Genomic DNA, 22,723 nt, shown 5'->3' on the forward strand with positions numbered 1-22,723 from the left:
CACGCACACAGAGACACACACACTCACACACACACACACAGACACACACCCAGCAGGGTTTGCCTTTGCGGTGCTGTTTAGGGAGTTGGAGTCATCAGCCAAGCCTGACACCCCTGCTCAGTGTAGCCATCACCGCTGTCTCTCTGTGAGTCAACATGGATGGAGTTGCTCCATCAACAACACACACAGGTCCTAATAATAAAATGAGCAAATCCCTCACTCCAGTTACTGCCTGCCACGCACCAGAGAGAGCCTGCCCCTTGCCCTGACCACATCCAGTTAGGATCACTTCTGGATTTACACTTCCATCATCATCATCATTTGGTCACACTCTTAAAGCATTTCAATTAATACTTTGTTTTCCAAATAACAGTAAAGTCTTTGAATAGATATATTTTGATTTAGCAACCAAATTGAAATAGCACTATATGCAAAACATCACAACCTATATTCACATGCACAGAGAAGACTGCACAGTATCATCTGGGCTGTTAGATAGTACATAGGGAAGATGGGGAACATAGGGAAATGTTGTGGGCAATATTCAAATGCTTAGGCTGCCCAAAAAAATCTGATGCGAAATAGGATTTGGCCTCATCTTTATTTAGGCTAGCTTTCCAGTTCCTGGAGAAATTGCATTATTGAATACAACAACGCTATTGTTTCAGCAAATGTTCGAGGGGCTTTCAGCTTTATATATTTCCAGAGAGGAAAATCAAAATGGGAACACTGCTTTTCAATCTGAAGGGGAGAGAAGGCTCTTGTGGAGAGATTTGATTCTCCAGATAGCACTTGGCACCATTTGCCTCCTCTAAGTACTGTAATATGGTTATGATACATTAGCATTCCTTCACATCACCAAAGAAACCCAATATGTGTATATCAAGCATTTTAGTCAGTGGAGGAACAGAAAAGAAGCAGAGGGAGGAAAGAGGAGGGAGGATGTCTAGAAGATGGAGAGTCAGGTAAAAGATTAGCATTAAGAGGCGATAGGGAGTCAAAAGTTGCCCGATGAGCAGCATTCCAGCGGACAAAGCCTGGCGAATGGTGAACCTGTTTTAGATAGCCTGTGCTGTTCTCAGGAGAGGCAGACAGGGAGTTAGTAAAGTGGCTTTTAAGCTCACCAAATCCAACATATCCCAGATAAGACTGTGGCTCTTCCTGAGGGAATGAAAGAGACGAGCAGCGGAGGGGGCTGGAAAGAATGAGGTAAAACGGAGAAAGAAATGGTTGACGTAAAAGAGAGAGAACAAGAGAGAGACAGTGGGGCGAGCTGAGGGATGGGGAGGGAGTGAGATAAAATCGGACAACGATAAGCAAACGTATACACAGAGCAAAGGAAAGAGGGAGGTTTTTGAGAAAGAAATGGACAGAGAGAAAAAGGAATGAAGTGTAAGAAAAGTGAGAGCATTTTTTCAGGTGGGAGCACATGTGAGCTTTGGTGTTGGTTGATCCTGTCTCATACAGTGCAGCGAATGAACCCGGAGACACTGAGCAGCCCTGCCTGCCTCTCCAGTAGGATTTTATCACCTGTGTGAAAGGTGGCTTGAATACACACTGGCCAACGTCATCAATCTCTGCTCAGCTTTGCTACAGAAGGAACCTGTGCAGGCCTTTTATGTACTCTTTACAGTTAATGTTATGTTTTGGATGTCGTTTATGCAAAAAAAAAAGTTGTTATGTAGAGGTGCAGGAATACCTTGGCACACAAACACACACACACAAAGGTATAAACACTTGAAAAAGTTGTTTTTTCAATTTTTTCCTCTGAAACACATCAGACACCACAAACAGAAACACACTAAATCATGTGCAGGGTGAACCAAACACATCTATATGTAGAAATATTCAGACCTGTCTGCAGGCACATACTGCTAAGTTACTTTCACCGTTGTTCGACTCAACTATATAGCTGCCATAGCTTTATAGCTTTATTTAATTTTTCTATTTTAATTTTAATTTTTAAGTCTTTCATGTGGGTTTTCCCTTATGTTGCCCATTTTCTGCATGCATTCACTGCATGGTAAATGCATGCCCATAAAACGACAGGAGACAGGTGCACACACACACACACACACACACACAGAAAGCGGAGAGTCAATAAACAAGGGTCAGTTTTTAATCATCCCTAGTTTGTTTATTTAGCAGTGGTCAGGTTTTCACTTATAAACCTCCCAAACTCCATTGCAAAATTCCTCCTTTTAGACTCATGAGAGAACATTCAAACAGTATTAATTCCTCTTGCTGGGAAAAGGGACGGCCTTTTCCCGGAGCAATCCATAACATCTGAATATAAAAATAAATACGAAGAGCGGGCGAGCACATAACCCCAAAGTGAGGAGGGAAAAAACCTGCCAGGAAGTTTGACGGTGGTGTATGTTTTTCCTCTGTTTCGCTAGCGTCTGGGACAACATTTCTCTCTGTATAGTCACTCTAAGTGCATCGCAGCCCACTACCACTTTTTCTCTTTCTCTCTTTCCTCTCTTTTTTTCGTCAGTCTCTTTATTTAGCCTCCCTTTTCAATCTCTGTCCTCTTTATCTTTACCCTTGCCCCCCACCCCACCCCCACCACCACCCCCCACACTCTGCTGGACACCCCTGTGCCAGTTAACTCACCACAAGCCAGAGGGAGGACCGCAAGAATGCTTAAATCAGCATAATTAGGCCTGTGTGTACTTTAAACACACACGTTTCCCCCAAGCCTGGACCCCTGCCACCCGTACACCGCTGTGTACGCAGCCACGGCCCGTCTCTTTGAGTCAACAAACACAAACATATCAGCAGTCAGCCGCACACACACTCGCACGGAATACACACAAATAAACACACAGATGCATATGCATTACATGAGGTGAAAAATGATGCTGTATCCCTCTCCCTGCTCAGCTTTATCCCATCTACTGAAGCTACGTCCCTCATACAGCTGTCACCCCCTCCGGCCCGAACCACCGTCACCACACTAACGCAGTTTGACCCCCTCACACTGTGTAGCTGAGGGGGAGGAACGTCAGTGGATTTAATATGGGGGCTCTGTGCTGGAAAGTTGCACGTTTGTGGAAAAGCCGGTAAAAATTAAGCACAAGCATGTACTAAAACAATGGCAGGGCTCTAAATTGAGTCTGTGGTTTTGTCCCGCACACATCTGTATGTGTTTTGGGTTTCAGTGGTGCATTAACAAACAACTGCCTCTCAGCGAATCCAGGGTGCCCGACTGCATGTGGGGATTATCAGTAGTCATTACAGACCATTTAATAATAATCACCACCATCAAAAACGAATCAGACTGAGCATGTGATATTTGGATGACCAATATCACTGGCTGAGTGGATCATAGTAGAGAAGATGAGAATTGATTAGACAGTGTTTGGCATTTCATTTAATTTAAATTACGATGCAGGGATCCACATACTGTGAGCAGCTTACTATAGTATTTTTCTACCTTTTTTGTGGGGCAAAGTGCAGGTCAACCTACTGTATAATGTATCTCTGTGTGAGAGGAGAACAATTGCAGAAATTACACCCTATGAACTTTCAGTTTCAAAACACTCAACGGGAAAGTTCGAAGTCAGTGACTAAGGCCTACTATAAAGGCATCCAATAAAAACATAACACTCCCTCCCTCAGGAGCTCAAACACTCACAGCTCCTGAGGAAGCTTCAGGTGCAGACGGACACTGCAGCAGAGGCCTGCGCTTGCACGAACAAAGCACCGAACACACTGAAACGACACAACCGAATCTTGTGCAACTGAGAATATGAAGACGACCAAACATGAAAGACTAGCCACTCAGCCTGCGGCCTTGTTCGTTCATTTCCATTCTAAAGATATGCACAGAGAACAAGTTACTCCACTAGTGAATATTACTTATGTCACCGACTTTGGAAACACAGTGGTGTTGCCATGGAGTTTATATGTCATTAAAGCAAAACATGAAGTTAATTTGATTTCCATTTTTAACATTGCCCGCCTCAAAAACAGATAAATTTTATATGGCCTCAGCTTACTTTCCTCTTGGCATAGCAGACCAGAAAGTGATCAGAACACCATGCTCATTCTACTTCAGAAAATATTTTGTCAGCAGCATTTGATCAAAGTGGTGTGATACTGTTTATATGAGGGTGCATACTGAAAACTAGCCACAAAGAAGCCACTCTGTGTGTCTCTATCCCTCTGTCTGTCTGTCTGTCTCCTTCTCACATACACACACACTCACAGTGGCATGAACACACTAATTTCTCTGTTTGTGTGCTCACACAGCTGTGTATCTTGCACAGGGTTCAACCAAGGTAAAGATATGGTATATTACGCAATGGCTTATAGATTTTTCCACCCCTGGCGAGCTGCCAGCGCTCTCACTGGTAGAGAGAGAGTGAGAGAGAGAGTGAGAGAGAGAGAGGATCAGAGAGCAGCACACTTTGTTCCACAAAGTCTGACTCACTAACTGGATTCACTGGCTCCCTTGCTGGGATTGCAGGCCTCTGTGACCAGTAGTTACAGTGAGGAAATAGGGCTTAACCAAAGCATGAGAGTGTGTGTGGGTGTTCGTGTGTGTGTATGTTACTTGATCATACTTGGAGCAAAGCTTGTTGGTGCTTTTCTGTCTAGTATCAGATACATTTATTAGGCCTGGTGGATATTTCAGCTATCAGTCCCTCCAGTGATGTGGCCTGCTGCTCTATATTAGTCTGCCTCTGCACGCACGCACACGGGGTAGTCAAAAAATAAATGACCTTAGGTAGTCATTCAACACAGAGGGGTGTCATGCCTATACAGTCTGCACTATGTATCAGCTACACTTTAAAAATACAGTAAACATATCAAAGCAAGTCAAGCTCTACATGCAGAACGCTAATTAGTAATGGCCCAGACTGTTTTTGTTCTCAAAGTCCACTTGACTTTTTATAACGCTTTCTGTTTTTAAGCGCCATGCAAATGTATTTGACAAAGCAAAACAGTCATCAGACTCCATGCACAAATAAATGCCAAATAAATAAATGCCTTTGACGTGAACAACAAAAACGCGTAATGTGCATGCATGACAGACATTTCGGCGGAGACTACTTCCAAAATGAGCCTTGGAAGAGTCAGCAAGAGCCGTCCAATCTGTTTTGAATCAGACGCTCGCCTGTCAGGATGATCAATCTGACTGTTTTCTTGATTTACTTACCGAGTACATGACATGCATATGTTAATGAAACTTGTGCGTTTCTCGTATCTGTCTTGTCCATATTCTCCCGCCTGGCTTAAGGAGGCAGACGTACTCTTCACACGCAAGGAATAGAATTGCATTCACGGAGCTGATTTGGCCTAGATCTTACGCACCAAGGTTTCCCCAACTCTTTTAATTGGGCCCTTGATGCTCGACATAGGGTGTACTTCCTCTAATTAGCTATATCTATAGCGTATGGGAGGGTGTATGAATGCATGCATGTGTAAAATCCTCTTTTGAGCAACTCCAAACTAACTAAGAGCTTTAATTTCACGCTAGGCTGCATTGTCCCATTCAGTGGGGTTACCCCCACAAAAAAGGCCTCTGAGAAAAGAACGGGCGATGGAGGAGGGGGATGGAGAAAGACAGAGAGAGAGGGAGAGACAAACAACAACAACAACAACTGAGGCTCATCCTTGAACAATGCAGATCTCTCACTAACCGTTACTTCTCTTTTAAGGGGAGCTAATTGAGGAGGTGGAGGGGGTGGAGGAAGAGGAGCGGGATGAAGGTGAAGGGGAGTCTGTCCCAGGCAGCTGCAAGAAGAGCTCAGCACTTTGGCTCTTGTACCTTCTCATCCCTCGAATGCTTGTGGGTTTTCCACTGTCTGATCATCTCATCACTTGCTGGCAAACTAAAGTCTCTTCACATTAAGGACGGTAAACTGCTAGTTGTTGCACCTTTGATTCTCAAACCTGAGAAAAAATAATACCAGTCTTGTACATGGACGATATGCAGTTGTCAATCACACAGTCACATTACGTATGTAAATCTTACCCACTGCCAAAAATAAAATGATATCGTGTAGCAAGCATTACAACAACAAAAGCTCTGTGGGATAACTGCTTATATTTAGTTTTGGAGTACTTTCTACTCTCATGACAAAAGCTGGCAAAGGCCAAACAGAGAGAGATGTTCTCAGTATCAACACACTGAAGTGATTCCGACTCTGCTGCTCCTCCACCACCACATGTCTGTCTATCTGTCTGTAACATACATGAGTGTTCAGTCTGATTTCACACGTGTGTGTGTGTGTGTGTGTGTGTGTGTGTGTGCCACGTAGCTTGGTAAACACAACTATATCACAGACCAACATAAGACCGCTATAGGGGCCGCCTGCTTCTACTGGCCACAGATCAGCCTAAACCTAATCCTCACTAGGAGGCAGAGGACAGGGGGTGGCTACACACATTCACACGGACGCACACATATCGGACACACGCACACATGCCCATCCATCCAGGGGACAGCCACCTATTACCCTGTTGTGCCAATTGCCTCAGTTAAGCATGATAAATCCATTTTCTATGGGCGGTCAGGAAGACTGCACAGATAAGGGATGAGCAGAGCACCACAGCGCTGGATTTAACTCACCTCCAAGACAGATTCATACACATTCAGTCCCGTCCACAAGCTTCCTATGGGTTTTGCTCAGGGGCCTCATACAAGCTCTTTGATAAGACATTTAAAATGCTACAAACAAAAACTGATATTTTCATTTGTGTACACGTGTAAATCTTGACAAACCTGATGCCCAATGTGTGATTTAAAAATTTTGAACGAGAAATCAACTTGTTATAAGTGTTTTCAACACATCCTCTCACAAATCAAGTACTTTTTTTCTTTCCATGTACTCAAAATTTATTCAGACACTGTTTAAGTGACATGAACATGTTGTGCCATTTCCCTCTTCCCCGCTCTCCTTCCTCCGTCCCATCCCTCTGTCCCTGCCTACCAGGCCTCACTCTGGGCCAAGCAGTGTAAGGTGGACCTGGTCTGCCTCCAGCAGAGAGGATGAATAAGTAAAAAGAACACAATGTACCCCTGGGTTCTGCCTGCAACCCACTGCCTGCCTGCCTTGCTGTCGTCCTGGCACATTTGGCAGGCCACTTTTACCCTGCCTACTGTCCACTACAGCAAACCTTTTCTCCGCTGCCTGTGCTGTGCCTACCAACTAGCTCTGTGTGAGCAGGATTAGTGTGTGTGTGTGTGTGTGTGTGTGTGTGTGTGTGTGTGTGTGTGGTGCAAAGTGATGCCAGCAAGGCTTGGTATGTTACCAGATCATGCAGGCCCACCTCGGCTTACACCAGCACCACGGCCGTCACCGTCCGGTCCCAGTGAAACCAGAACCGAGGGCTGACGCAGGAGAGCCATCAGCCCAAAACGAGTAAGACACACACAAGTACTGTACACACACACAGACACACACACTCACACACACACACCATGAAAGCTATGACAGCCTGGTGTGGACTTGGGCCTTGAATGTGAGTTTTAATTAATTGATTCTGGTGAATGAAAGCTGAAAACAAAATTTGCCTTATAGGGGGACTCAGAAGAAGTTTAGGGCATTACACACAATCTGCTTGCATGGCACACATTGCCACACACACTTTATGCGACTCCATACGCATTGATTAACAAACACTATTCTCCTGAGATGATAAGAGACTTTATCTCCATCACCAAAGATCCTGAATCTCCACATTTCTTCTGTTGCTATGGCTGTATACCACGGCTACAGTGTGTATGGCTTTCACTGCATGCTTTCAAGTGCTTTGCCAATCTGCATGCCTGAGTGAGTTTCAAGGACTCATTTGATCTCCAAATCTAAAAACACTTTAGAACTGCAAATAATTGGACATGACGCGCTTACGAGCAAGAATCGTGCAAGCAAATAAAACTTTCTGCGTGTGAAGTGTGCGGGGAAATGGTTAAAGAATTTCCCCGCACAGCGTTAAACATCTCAGAGACAGAGAGAGTTTGCAGCAAAGCTTCAAAAGTTGGCAGTGTTTGAGAGACGTATATTAGCAGCCTACATCTCGTGGATAAGCGGGACTTAAGTGGAGTCTGAAATAATTGATTTCAAAACACAGCACATAAAAGTTTTAATTAACGACGCCTCCGCGACCTTCAAACCGCATTAAAACTTTATGCAAATGCATTTCCGTCACTGGGATCTGAGACAATGCCGCGTAGCCCGTAAAAAAAAAAAAAAAAAACCTCCCGGTGCTGTTTGGCAAGTGCTTGTGCACAACTTTTGGCTGATCGGGTCCGTCACCTACCAGGCCATTCCAGCAAAGCTTTTATCAGCATTAATAATACATTGTAGAATGTTTACACCAGTTTTGCATGTTTTCTGTGATTTGTGAATTATTTACACGACCAAGGTCCAAGAAGGGAGTCTTAATGGAGTCACAGAACGATAACATCAGTGTGGGTACAAGTACATTACGCACGTCAAAATAATTCATCAATGTGTGCCTGGGTGCGTGTGCGTGTGTGTGTGCGTACACACACACTCATGCAAACAAAGTAAACAATCCCGCCTTTCGCCGCATCAAACCGCAGATCATTAAAACAGCCCTTTAAAGCAAATTAAAGGCGGATGCTCAAGTCAAGTTTAAATTACATGTGTTGAAACGGAGAGGTGTCACTTATACCCACAAGCAGGATGCACGGACGTTTTTCCAGTTAATTTTTGACTGGTGTTATCTTCTAGCGGCGGGGTGTCCTCTGCAAGCGCAAGTTTTCAAGGAGATATGAGAGAGTGCAAACAAATCAGCCGTGCTTGATATCCACTAGTAGGACCCAGAGACGTAATAACAGCAGCCTAAGCAGATCAATATGTATTGCGCATATGGGCAGCACGCGTCCATGCGGCGCTCGTGTGAGAGGATCTGCTGCCAATTAATTTTAATTAATGGAAAGAAAGAGGAAACTCGATGCGGACCTCTGCCTCATACCACCAGGCTTGGAAAATTATCTCTGCTAAATATGCAGTAGGGCTGTTGGACTTATTTTACGGAGCAAATCAAATAGACTATTGATTAGAAAATGTCTCCCTCACTGTTTAAAACTCACAGACGCCAGAAAAGGTCAAGAGAAAAAGAAAAAAGAAAAAAGAGGGGGAGCAGAAATGGAAAAGACAGATGCGTTTTAAGTGCAGCCTATTTTGCAGACACGGCTTCTGACTTTGTTGCTGTGATATATAAAAAAAACCAAAACAAAAAAAAAAAAAGAAGATGTGATGAAATATATTTTTTGCTTTTGAACAGCAATGTTCTCTTGTCTGTGACAGCCATACACAGTCAGAGAAAACATATGGAGGTCTGCTCAGAAGGCCTGAAATAATACTGAGAAGGAATCCTGCACGTTTTCCACGGAGCTCCTCAAGTCACACAATGTTCTGTTTAAAGAAACGCACTGGCTCTCTGCTTCTCCACATGTGACATACATGTCTGATATTATCTCAAAGAGATTTTGGAAAATATACATATATATATTAATATTATATTATTCTGTAATGCACCAATGCAAAACAGTGTAACTCTGAAAAGGAGAGGAGGGCGGTAGGCCGTGACCTCCCTGCATTTAACCTACAGGCCCCTCATTTCACTGCGTAAATTAATGCGTAAAAATATCATACATAGGCCAGATAATTAGGTTGCTTGCAGTATATAACTTCTGACTTCAGACAAAAAAATTTGCAACCTGGCTACAGACAAATGCAGCTGATAAAAGGTCAAATACAGTTGATATTCAAAGAACGGGTTACTGGTGAAATACTGGTAAAGGTGACTTCTAGTCCGGTGTTTAACGTGATAAGCCGAGCGGCAGAGAGAAAAACAGAGCTGCGGCGGCCCGAAGCTGAAGTTCGGCAGCTCTCCTCTGTTAACTCTGCAGTGGCTGCACTGAACGTCTGCATCTGTGGAGGAGAGCTTCCAGTAAAACGACTGCTTTAAATATGTGCTCATGGACGGGGCGTAAAGCGCGGCGCTGCAAGAAAAACAAAAAAGGTCATTTATGACTTGACCTTTGCTGCTGTGAGCTGTTGTGATGATGCTGTTTAATTTGAATTGAAAGTATCTACACGGTGAAACAAGACATACTCAGCACATAAAAGAAAATATGCTCACTGTGATGGAAAAACATTAGGACAGGAACAACAGAGAAGCTCAAGCTGTTTCAAGACGGTTTCAAGGATAACTTGGCCCTGCATTTTCACCGTGGCGTTAATCTCTTCAAGAATATTTCTGGTGTATATTTCTACAGAAATAATATAACATACCTAAGGATTATTCCAGTCTTTGAGCTGATAAACAAAAGATAAATCTAGACTTATTTCTGCACAGTAGCAGAAGTGCGTCCAGACGGTGAGGCCGAAAGGTCAAAAATGAGTCTCTCATTGTTCATTTAATTACAAAAACGTGAGCTGACTTTTCCAAAGTGAGTTTAATAATTACACAATATATTATATCATAGTTGTTTCAAGACAAGTAAAACAAAAAACTAGCACTTAATCACCTGTATGCAACTTACTAACTGAACCATTTACCTCAAACGGCCTTTGAAATTACGCACAAGATGAAGCGAGATTTTCTTTTTTTAAAGTGAAGTGACCCCTTTAAAATCCCCACTCTACGCTACCTTTAGTGCATTCACTGTGTAATTAGGATGAATTACATAAAGTAGCTTGACTGGCTTTTTTTTTTTTTTTTTTTTTTTTTAAAAGGCAACTGTATTTTATAATTCATCAAACTGTAACCATGCAGCTCGGACTCTCCACACAACACACGCCCACCCTTCCCCTCAGTACGGCTCCCCCAAAAAATGTAGTTTTTGTTTCAAAACAAGGCTGCTGGAGTGGGATAAAGTAAATGACAGATAGTTATGAATGTGTCCACAGTGACCCTACAGGCCCCCAGCGCCGACCGGCTGAAGACCGGCAGACCTCCGTAACAGCCGCAAGTCAGAAAGCCTCCTTCACATGAAAAATAAACTGTCCCACAACACAACGAGCCATATTAAAACTCGACTCGTGGCTTATTGTATTTGTCAATAAAGCCGATTATTGCATCAGGGTGACTGTAATTAGTCGCCAACTGTCAGGGCACCGAGCCCTTCTTCCCCTTTCTCCAACCTCCGTTTTATATAAAATAGATTTGGGAGAAGCGCCATTTTCTCTCCAAACCATGCGCAATGAGACGCACAAGAAAGCCCGTTGGAGGAGTGCCATTAAAAAGAAAGGGGGAGAGAGAGAGAGAGCGCGAGAGGGGGGGAGAGAGAGAGAGAGAGAGAGAGAGAGGGAGGTTAAACACTATCGGGGAAAAGAGAGCAGAGCTGGAAAAAAGGTCCTTAAAACGCAACAAATGACAAGCAGCAGCAGCAGCAGCAGCGGCGGCGGCGGCAGCAGACAACACAGCACTGTAACCACATACAGTAGAGAGACAAGCCGGAGGCGCACCAAACCGGAAAAAAGCAACGAAGAGGAGCACGAGAAACGGCGAATTTTTTTTTTCATACCTGTGTCAAGCAGTAAGGGGAGTACATGGTTGTGTCTAGAGATGAAAATTGGAGTTGTTGATAATAAAGTTGGATGGAGGTTCGCTGCGGTGCCGCATTGCAAAGCCGCTGTGGCTCAGTCCAGGCTGTAACCCCGCCTCACTCACAGTGAAAGCTCCGCACTAACTTTAGGGGAAAGTTTTTGCTGCTCTCTCTCCCTCACTCCCTCCCTCCCTCCCTCTTTCTCTCTAGCTCTCCCTCTCTCTCTCTCTCTCTCTCTCTCTCTCTCTCCCTCCCCGCTTGTCTTGCAGATCGACACAAATCTAACTTTATTTAAATGTATCATCGGCCTATTTAGTTTTTTTTTTTTCCTCTTCTTCTTCTTCTTTCTTTAGAATCAGTGCTTCGCTATACAACCCCGGAGAGGAATCGCGTGAGATACAGTATCCTTACAGTACTGTAGGGCTTTGTAGTGCGCATGTGGTGAGTTCAGTCACCTCGTCGTATTTTATAGCATTTTTGTAAAATTCATATGGAATAGCGTTGTATCATATTGCAGGCTGTGTGCGGATTTCCTGCTTAAATTTACTACAGGATTTCATTTTTTTTTTTTTGGAGGGAGCGACTGTTCTTGCTTTCCCTGTGCAACAAGCATTCAGTCATAATTTTGCCGCGTTTTTACTTACTCATGCTGATATGACAAATAACATATTCAGCTGTCTGTCCATCTTAGATAGATAGCTGGATAGATAGATAGATAGATAGATAGATAGATAGATAGATAGATAGATAGATAGATAGATAGATAGATAGATAGATAGATAGGACACCCAAAGCTCCACTTCACACAAATTTAAGATTTAAGAAAAGATTTAGTTCTCATTTTTGCCTCACAACTGACAGTTTGTTGCTCAGTGATGAGCTAATGCTACTCATTTTGTTGCTTATAATACTATTTATTCTCATGTGGTATCAGTTTAATATTCCAAAGAACCCTTGTGACATTGTTATGTTTAAAGATTCTTTCCAGAGCATGGGTGTAGGCATGGAGTATATTTTTGAGTGATGAGTGCAGAGCAAACGCAAGCGATTGAGGAGGAGGCAGATTTCCCCAAAATGTCTTTTTCAACTTTCATATCCTTTGCTGTTGCACAAAATGCAGAAGCAAACCCAAATTGACCAAAAATAGAAACAAAGGTTTGAAACTCACCGCTGAGATTTTGCTGTGGTATTTTGTCAACCCCTCAGCTGGAGAGTGACACAAAGCTTTCAGCACACAGTAAACCAATTCAAGTGCCTTAAGTGGAAGAGGCCCCATATTCTTAACTCGAGCATTTGTTATAAATTAAAAGTGAGCAGTGGACAAAGTCTTTGATGCAGCTGAAGCATCGGCTCCAGTGTGGACCAAAGACGTTTGTGTTAAATTCATTTTACAAAGCTGGATTTGAGGTCCGACTCTGTCAGCTTCAGTTTGGCTGAGGACGGTCGTAGCTGTACTGCTTGGATACGAGAACCTCCTCATCTGAAAGTTATAACCAACACCACATCATATTTCCAAATAAAGGAGCATTCAGATATTCCTGATATTTCTGGGGACCTCCTTGAATGCCCCCAAGTAACTAATCAAGTCCAAAGTTATTACAGCAAGTTATGAATTTACTGTCTGGATGATTATAATTTATTCAGCTGTGATACCCCTTGGATTCCTGTTTTTCTCCTTCTTTAACTCAGTCCAAGTCATATTCTAGTGTACGGCATATGTATATGGAGACAAAGATACCTGAACTTGGACAAAGGGGTCTAAACCGGCTTCATTGTGACTGCTATTGTATGGAAGCGATACACTCTGTTTCTAATCAGGCTGGGCTTTATCCTCGCCCGCTCCCTGCTCCTCAGCCTAATCAAACTCATATATGCAGGCAGAGTGCCTGCAATTATACATAAGCCCCTGCCTTGTGCATGTGTGTGAGTGAGAGTGTGTGCATGAGCGTTGTGAGTGCTTGGACGCACGTGTGTGTGTGTGTGTGTGTGTGTGTGTGTGTGCCTTATGTGTGAATACAATTCTGTATGTGCGTATGCCTGAGTGTGTGTATGTGTGTGCAAGGGTGCGGTTTCAGGGGTTGAAGTCACCCCAGTGCTCGAATGCCAAGTTTTTCAGGGGGATATGAAGCTGTGCAGCTTTACGAGACCTCAGCCCATGTAGGATACTTAGACACTCACACCACAGACACACATGCATGTAATGTACAGTATATACACACATGCACAAACTCACACACACATACGCACACGGCCGCAAATGTCTTGTGGTCAAAGATATGCTGGCAGACGCAACTAGAAAAAGAATTAGATTCAGAAAAGGGAGAAAAACACGAAATAAAAGTGCAAGAAAGTGAAGCATAGTGAGGTGTAGTCTATTCCTTTCCCATAGTGTCTCCTCTTTCCAAACCACACCCCACCACGGCACAGGCCCAAACCCCAAAGCCTTTGTGTGCTCCCTCGCTTTCCCTCTTTCTCTTTCTGTCTACCCCTTTTCTGCTTCTCCGTGGTTCTTTTCAGTGACCTTTTTCTCCTTTTCTATCTTATAATCTTTTGCCGTTCCCTCTCTCTTTCCGCCGTCTTAATCACACACACTGTCCCTTTCGTCTGTCTGACTTTACTGGCCGTCTTTGTCTCTGGCTGCAGCCCGGGCCGAGGCGACCATCTCAGTATTCAACACAGGCGCTTGGCTGTAACAAACAAACTATAGCAACCACAGGAGTTACAAAACACTGACGCTCAGGTTTTCTTTACAAACTGTCTCTCTCTCTCTCTCTCTCTGCCCGTGATCAAACACATCCAGTCTGACCATCACCTATGAAAGCCCCTCGAGCGCGCTGGGCTCTAGCGGTTTCTGAGCCTGCCTTTAAAAAGCACACAAGAAAACCATATGGTGTGTCTAAAGTTAGTATGTTGTGGTCTCCCATTGACACACAGCACTACACATATACTTGCTGTTTACCATCGCCTGTGGCTAGGCCATTAAATATTGAAAGTGATGTAGCATACTGATACTGCCATTAACATGCTGAATGTGTGAGACAGGTGGTTGAGGCTGCCTTTCAAAAAGCAGGAAATATGTGAACGGAAAATGTGTGTAACTGTACCGTTTACTACGCCGTACAGTGTAAATATTGTTTGAGTAAGCTGTTTATGTGTGCTCTGGGAGGGAGCACGCCAGTCAAATGCATACAGGCATATGCAGTCAGACAGAAATGGCTGACTGGCCGTTATGGCTAACAAGCATATCATACACAGTGTGGATCCCAAAGACTCTATGGATCTGTTTGCAATCTGAGTGTGTGTGCAGAGCAATGTGTTACATCTGCTGCTTTTTATGTGTTTACTGTGTGTAATAGCTGCATATACGCTTCACTCGACTGGTTTGGATTACTGCCTTTCCACCGTGTTTGTATTCAATGCGAGGAAAATGTATTGATTTATTTTTCTAGTGTGATGTCAGCATTTCTTAATGTAAGGGGTAAATGCAACATGTCAGATTACAGCACACAGGCCAGAGGAGCAGTTTTCCAGGCGGTCTAGCAGTCGTCTATAAGCTCAACCTGCAGGATGGCATGCTATTTTTACAGAAATATGAAAATTACCACATGCAGACCATGTCACACACAGAAAGTATCCTGCAAGAAAACCCTCATATCTTCAGCTTTTCCCGTTTTTGCATTTTATTTTGAGTTATTTTAACTGGCCGCTGGCTTTGCCCTCCACGTGAGGAGAATGAGCCCGGACGGTGAGACAAAGCCAAACTGCTGTTAAGCACAAAAAGATATTTTGTTTAAACACGTCACAGAAAAGTCGACATTTTGAGGAAATATGTGTTCATGCAGGGCACTGTTGCAACACGTCAGCACAAATGAGTTCAGGACATGCATGATGACATTACTGAGGTTTTACAGGAAGTGGATATACGAGCATGGTAACGGGCGGAATGTCAACACTCAAAAAATGTGTGTGTATTTCCTAGACACATTAACCCCAGAACCTCCGATTCAAGATCTAAAGAGAGAAGATAATATTGTGGTTAACATCCCCACAATGAAGTCTGACCCTGCAGAAATTATTCTGCCACATGCACGGATGAGTCTTTTGTACTCTGAGTGCCCTTCTCCTCCCAACTGCGGTAAATCCTTATAAAGGGAAGAAGGATTATTTTTAATGGACTGGGCTTGTTTGTGTGTCCAGGAAATAAATCTTGGGACATCAACAAGACAGGGACAAATGAAAAGAGCTTGTAGAGAGAGAGAGAGAGAGAGAATGTGTGTGTGTGTGTGTGTATACCCTATAAGTGTCAGACACGAGGAAACATTCAGGCATCCCTGGGCCTCTAGCAGGATCGTCGTTTACCAGGTAGGTGTCAGTAGCCTAAAAAAAAACAAAAAGATGGTCATTTCACTAAAATCAGTTGAGCAGTACAGTGATTTATTATCAACTTCAAAACCTTAGAAAGCATATCTCACTGAGGCACCAGAAATAGTAGCGTTTCCAAATTGAGTGGCTGCTTGAACCTTTTACTTTGTGAGAGATTCCAGTAAGAAACTTGCAGTGAATTTGGTGACCACTACAATATACTGAAACATTTGAACAAACATTTTAATCATTGAATTTCTGTTTGTATTTACCAAAATACAATATCACACCAGACATTTCTAGCTGTAAAAAAAAAATAAAGCAATTACAATTTTTATTAAAAATCCAGAAGGACATTTGTGGCCAATCGTGTCCTGAAGTCATCCCACTCAGACATGGATTTTCTTGCTTCCTCTTTGTGAGATAACCCTAAATTTTACCTGTACTATATGGGACAGTCTTACAACCCCTGCTGGTTTCATTTCTCCACAGAAAGCACAGCGGCTGCTAACAACTCTTGTACTATACATCCCCAGCCAGACTGTCTGTAAGTACCAGTGCGCATGCATGCATGCATGTGTGTGTAAGTGTGCATTCAGGGAGCTTCATTTGTATTCTAAGTCAAGCAGGCAGGCAGGCAGGGTTCTGGCAGGGCCCGGAGCTGTGAAATGGGCTCTCCTTGCAGTTCTGCCGTTGATTGGATCAACCTATCCCACTCTACTTAGCCAAAGGGAGCCCAAATCCCACAGCCGCTGTGCCGTTCTGTGAAATCCTATTTCATTTCACAACTTTAACGGATAAAAAAGCGTGCACACACGCTTGTGCCAGCCCAAGACCCCATGCCACATCTATTTAGCTGAACAGGAGCAGAGAGAAAACAGTGTCTCTGGTGTGTGGAAACGTTTAAGTGCACATTCATATAGTCTCACCCTCTTGAAAATATAATCACCTGCACGTATATACATTTTTTTTTTCTACGCCCATGTGCTCTTGGCCTCGCACACAAACACAAAGACACACACGCACGCACACACCAACGCACACGTGTATGCCACTTATGCTGACACACAGACACAAACCCCATAATAAGAGCCAGACATTGGCAGACCACACAGCCCTGAGTTGTGGTGAAAACAAAGGCTATTCATATCCTTCGCAATGAGAGGTCTGTACAGCTAACTCTCTTTCTCCCTCTCTCCCCCGTCTCTCCCCTCAGCTTTTTATTACAGATAATCTGCACTCGCAAACCTTCCATTTTTCTGCAATTGTGCGATTTCTAATCATCTTTATTAGTCCATAAACATGTTTTTTTTATTTTTAGTCTCTTTTTATAGCTGAGGCCTCCAGCTCCTTAAGGGGGCAACACAGTGCCCATTGTTGAGTCTTAAGAAGAGGATGAAGCCAGGAACGGGGTGAGAGAGGCCTGCTGATAAGACTGCAAAGCATTATGGGAGTAGGGTAGCGGCGATCCTGAGATGCACACATACATGCTGATACACACAGAAGCACACACACACACACGCACAAAACAAAACGCAACCACTCAAAATCTGCCAGGCCACATGTGTCTGATAATGAGATGATGCATCTGATTGGCCGGAGCTCAGAATAATGTCCTGGATCTACGGCACCTGCCCAGCGTGAGTCTGCTGACTACCAGCGAGCAGACCACAATGCATCAGGTGTGCTAGAGCCTTTGTGATTGGCTGTTTCTGGCCAGAAACAGGGTCAGGTGCACTAGCCAGCCTCCTCTGATTGGTTGAGCCGGACCCAAAAAGCTGCGGGTGGGAAAGAACTGTTTTCATTGGCTGCCACTGCCTCATTCTGCTGGTGAATGGGTGTCTGGGAGGATGGCACTGGGACAACTGGTTCAACTGGGAGTATGTGAGGATACATACTGACTATTTGAGAATATCTTTGTGCATTTGTAGCCCTTTAAATACAGAAAATCGTAGTATTACTCATCGTTTAACTTGACCCACACAGCTTTTTGAAACAATGTGAAAAAAAGCAACTGCACACCAACAATTGATGATTTCCTCTCGTTTCATATTAACCAACCGACAAAGAAGAATTTAAATGCCCTCTTTATGTCATCAGCCAAAGAAACAGGTGTTGATGAACCTCAATCCCATTGTGCAACAGTGAATAACATGAAGCTAATGAATAGGCTAAGCTCTGTACCTGCCACTGGGGAGGCCAGAACATACTGCCTCTCTTTGTAGTAAACCCCCCAAAAAACTCCAGGCCCCCAAACACTTTCTCCTGCAGCAGTGTATGAATTATATATTGTACTATATATATAGAACATATGCCCAGCCCATATGGCCAGCCCTGAGCGAAAAAATCTCAAAGCCCTCCTTAATTAACATTTTAGAGGGAAGATTCGGAGGCGGGAGATTGAGTCAGTGACCTATTTGGAGTCCATCATCGCCCAATGCAAATGTGTTAATTGAGACAGATTTTCCCACTCCACAAATATGTGGAGTAGGGGATGTGATGGAGGATTTTTTTTGTCTGAGCCATCTGATCTAAGGTAGGGGTATAGAATCTGTTTTAAAGTGTCTTCCCTGCTGCCTTCACTGACAAAAGAAGACACTTCTCTTTCACTTTCTCCCAGACTATCTCACACAGTCTTTCCTTGGCTCGCTCTCTATCTGTCTCTCTCTCTCTCTCTTTCTGGGTATATGTGTTGACGACCATATGGCCAAATTCTTTGGAGGTGAGATCTCCGAAACCTGCTCACACACTCGTGCACATACACACAAACACACACACACACACACACACACACACACCTCTACAGAGCTTTGTGTATGAAAGGCCCTGATGGTGGAATTTGTTCTCAGATGGCTCCATTTTAAAGCACATGAATGGCAACATATCAATGATCCTCCTCTCTATCTTTCTGTCTCTCTGCATCTCTCACACTTGCACACACACACACACACACACACACTTACACACTAATTCACCACCTACACATAAAAACTTACTCTGCTCACACACCTGGTGCAGTCCTGTCCTTGTTTCCAAAAAGCATTAATTCTGGCTGCTGCACAATCATCAACCGCAACCACTTTCAGCGCTGTCAGTCCATCTTTTAAAAACCATAATTATTATCACCACCATTGTGTCTTCAACGTGTTTTTATCATTGTGATTTGGTGGCTGAAAATAACACTGCCAAGTTTAAGGCTCGGGATGAAAATGGGGGGGATGGGGAGAGAGAAAGAGAGAGTCCAGCCAACCTGCGTGAGATGGCAACCACTTCAAAGACGCCGGGCCGCACCGGCGATCTGTTCCACGGTTTGTGAGGGGTGTATGAAAGACAGAAATGGCCGCCGTGTGAGTCCCTGCCAAAGCTACCTCGGGGAGAAATGTTGGAAAAATACGATTTTTCACACAGTCATTTCAGGGGGGTGAAGGGAAAACGGGGAGAATAAGAAAGAAGATGAGAAACTGGGGGGCTGCATTAAAAAAAGAAGGGTAGAAGGATGGCTGAGCAGAGTGGGGCTAATTATTTCACTCCACTTGTGGGTCCTGAAGGTTTTGTTGGGTCAGAAGTAGAGCCAAGATGCAGTGCTGAAGATTGCATTTGGCTTAATTGTGCAGTTGTGTTTTACACAACAGTAAACGGTGAGATTGTGGATAAGGCATGAGGCACACGATGAGAACAGTTTCTGTTAAGGAGGCCTGACTGCAGGAGGCAGGAGAACAATATAATTTCAGATGACTTAAGCAAAAAGACATTCCACTAACGCGGAAATTCAACCATGTGTGTTTACTTGCGCGGTTCAAATCAAAGATGCCTCCATGCTAATCAGCTGGGTGAGGTGACTCTTTGGAATACTCCAACAATAGATGTGAAACTATAGAGGCCCTAACAATGCCTATCCTGACTCCATGTAAGGAAACACGTCCTCTCACCAAAACTGTTACGGTGAAACAAGTTTGAACAGAACGCACATTGTGACACACCCCAAGATTCACTTGGCCTGGCACCTTGCCTGTCAACTACTGATCTTGCTCGACAGGCTGGCCTATAGATAAAGCCATGCCAGTTGTAATACTGAACTTCCCGAGCTGCAACATTTCGCTGCCACACTGCTCGCACCATACGCCGCCTGCGTACACCAGGTAACCCAACGCCACTGGCAACCCTTTTCTTACATGGATCCTCATTCAAGCTTTTTTAATGGCAAACCACACTCAGTTAAGGCCTCGCCACACTGGCTCTGTGCATTTAACAATGAGGTTTGCGCTGGTACAATCAGCCCTTTGTGTCACACAAGGACTGATCCGTGGGGAGATTTTCTTGTGGTTATGGTTCTAATACGACAGAGTTTACCACAAAGACCAGGAAGCATAGAGTTACATTACAAAACACACACACTCAGTATGACTCAATAAAGGAGCATGTTGAGCCGGTGTAAAATGCCTCACCCACTTTCAACTCAACTGAAATGATACTCTAAAAATGTATTTAATAATGCAATAAGATTCCCGCCCACCTCCCAGCTTGGCACCAATAACAGTCCTGGCTTTGATTTGACTGACAGGTTCTGTGGTTGGCAGGTTTTCTCTGCAACAACCGCAGTGCAACCAACTGTGAAATTATAGGCCCACAATCAAAACAAAATGAGTATTGTTATATCACTGCCAATTATAAACTATTGTCTAATAGTTCATTTAACCTTGAGAAACTCGACAGATAATTGGACAGGTGATATCGCAAATAACGTGCTCTGCCATTTGACATGATGAAACCCTCAATACCTCTTTGTGCTGTTGAGCAGATATGACTGGGCGTCACATAAACCGTGGCCAACAAACACTTTTGGCAGGTGAACTCCCCCATAATAAACTTCTACAACAATGATATTTAAAACACCATTAAATGTGTTTTCGTCATCCTACTAATGTGACAGACAGCGCTGACAAGCTGTCAGTCATCTGGGGAACAGATGAAGTTGCTCTGGTAAAGTTGGTTGATGACAATAAACAAGCAGGGCCAGACTCACAGCTGCTCTATATAACTGTGCGACACTTTTGCTTATTGTTACTGAGTCTATACGTCCCCTTTGAGTTTGAATGTGAGATTGTCTTAACGATCACAATATATAGAACACCTAAACAGAAGTGAAATATGCTAATGGCAGGTGTTTTCATTGACAGGTAGCTGTATCGACTCTTGTACATATTTTGCTGTATTGCTGATGATTTGCTGTGTGTGTTGTGTTTATTATTCATACTGTGTTTATTGTCTTTGTTGGTGAGAAAAAGACTTTGTCATTTCAGAATTATATCCAGGTGGTGTTTCAATCCCATTACATTTTAAGTCTAAGTCTAATGCAGGAAGTCCTGACCTCAGAGGACTCCTGAATTAGTGTGTAACAGTATTAATACACACACTTGTCCCACTTTGTTTATAGAGATAAGTTATCGGTATTGTGTTGCCAAAAATCATCGGAATAATTTCTGATCATGGCCATGCTGTATTCTTCACCCTCTGTGTCTATGCTACTAGAAAACTATCCCACTGTCACCTCAGACTATTTTAACGACCCTTTCTTAAACCAAAAAGCTCAACAAATCTGAACTATCAGCACATGACACACAGCCACATTATGGCACCTTTACTGTAATCTCTTGGGCTGATAATGAAGATCAATTATAATGTAGGTCAAGATTTTAGGCCATTATAATTATAATTTAAGGACACTGCAGCATGATGGAGACTCTTTTATGTCAATCAGTAATAACAGATTTTAAACAGATGCTTCTAGTAAAATGTAATATTCATCTCTACAAACGCTGTAGGATTTAAACAGATAACTGGAATAGCAACATTTTTCTTTTTGATTTTCTGAACAACATTAAATCCTACGGAGGCTCTCTCAGTCACGCTGCTTCGGTTAGAAGCACCCTCAGCACTTGTTCTGGGGGCACAAAGACGGCCTGTGTGTCACCTCACTTCCCCACCCCCCTATAGTCGCAACAAAGTGTCATCAACTACGCAAATGAAGTGCCCATTGATAAAAAAAAAAAAAAAAAACAGAAAAAAGAAAAGAAAAAAATCCGTAGCAGCCTGAGACAGAAAAGACACTCGGGCTGCAAGGTGGGGAACGGTGCAGCAGCCCTGCGCTGCGCGGACGTATAAGATGCTTGTAGAATATCATCATCATCATCATCATCATCATGATAAATACAGTACTGTATCTATGTGCTGTCCCTTCAGATCTCCTCAGTCTGCGGTCGCGTGTGTGTTTTATTCTGTTTGATCTGAGCAGCGCTGATCAGCCTCCACTTTGTCAATCGGTGTCTACAGGGCCACACTGCAAACAATCCAGCCTGCACATTGTTAACCCACCAGAGAGGCTAAATCAATTTGAATTAGGAAACAGATTATTTCTATTAAATGTCAGAGGCAGACTGTTTGCAGCGTTATTGTGTCTCTGAGGAAGATTTAAGGAAATAACGTGCAAGGGAGAGCAGCTCACAAAAAAAAAAAAAAAAAGTGAGACATTCTTATAGTTGAAAAATATAGAGAGCTGCATTAAAATACATTGTTGGTTTGCAAGTTATATGACATTCATCATAGTAAATGTTTTTCCAAAATGTGGTCAATCAGAGTGAGTTTAGATGGTTTAAAGTGGTCAAAATTGGCAGGCAAGCAAGGTGCAAGACTTATAGACATTACACAAACACATATTGACACACTCTCCCTCTCTTTCACACACACGCACACACACTCAGACACACACACACACACACACACGTACGCACAGGTGTGCTGTACCGTCATCTATGGCCTCACACACTC

At 43.4% G+C, this 22,723-nt stretch overlaps 1 protein-coding gene across 8 annotated transcripts in view; it reads right to left on the minus strand.

The window, feature by feature from the left end:
• Positions 1–22,723, minus strand: part of nfixa (nuclear factor I/Xa) — a 109,454-nt gene that overhangs the window by 85,992 nt on the left and 739 nt on the right. For 7 of the 8 annotated variants that reach the window (XM_070856464.1, XM_070856466.1, XM_070856468.1 and 4 more), the window contains exon 2: positions 15,830–15,913. In XM_070856464.1, coding sequence (XP_070712565.1) covers positions 15,830–15,913 — 84 coding nt within the window. Of the gene's footprint in view, positions 1–11,515; positions 11,650–15,829; positions 15,914–22,723 lie in introns of those variants that run through there. The other variant, XM_070856465.1, reaches the window with a different exon arrangement.

Source organism: Pempheris klunzingeri, chromosome 3 (assembly GCF_042242105.1).
Source record: "Pempheris klunzingeri isolate RE-2024b chromosome 3, fPemKlu1.hap1, whole genome shotgun sequence".
Taxonomy (NCBI): Eukaryota; Metazoa; Chordata; class Actinopteri; order Acropomatiformes; family Pempheridae; genus Pempheris; species Pempheris klunzingeri.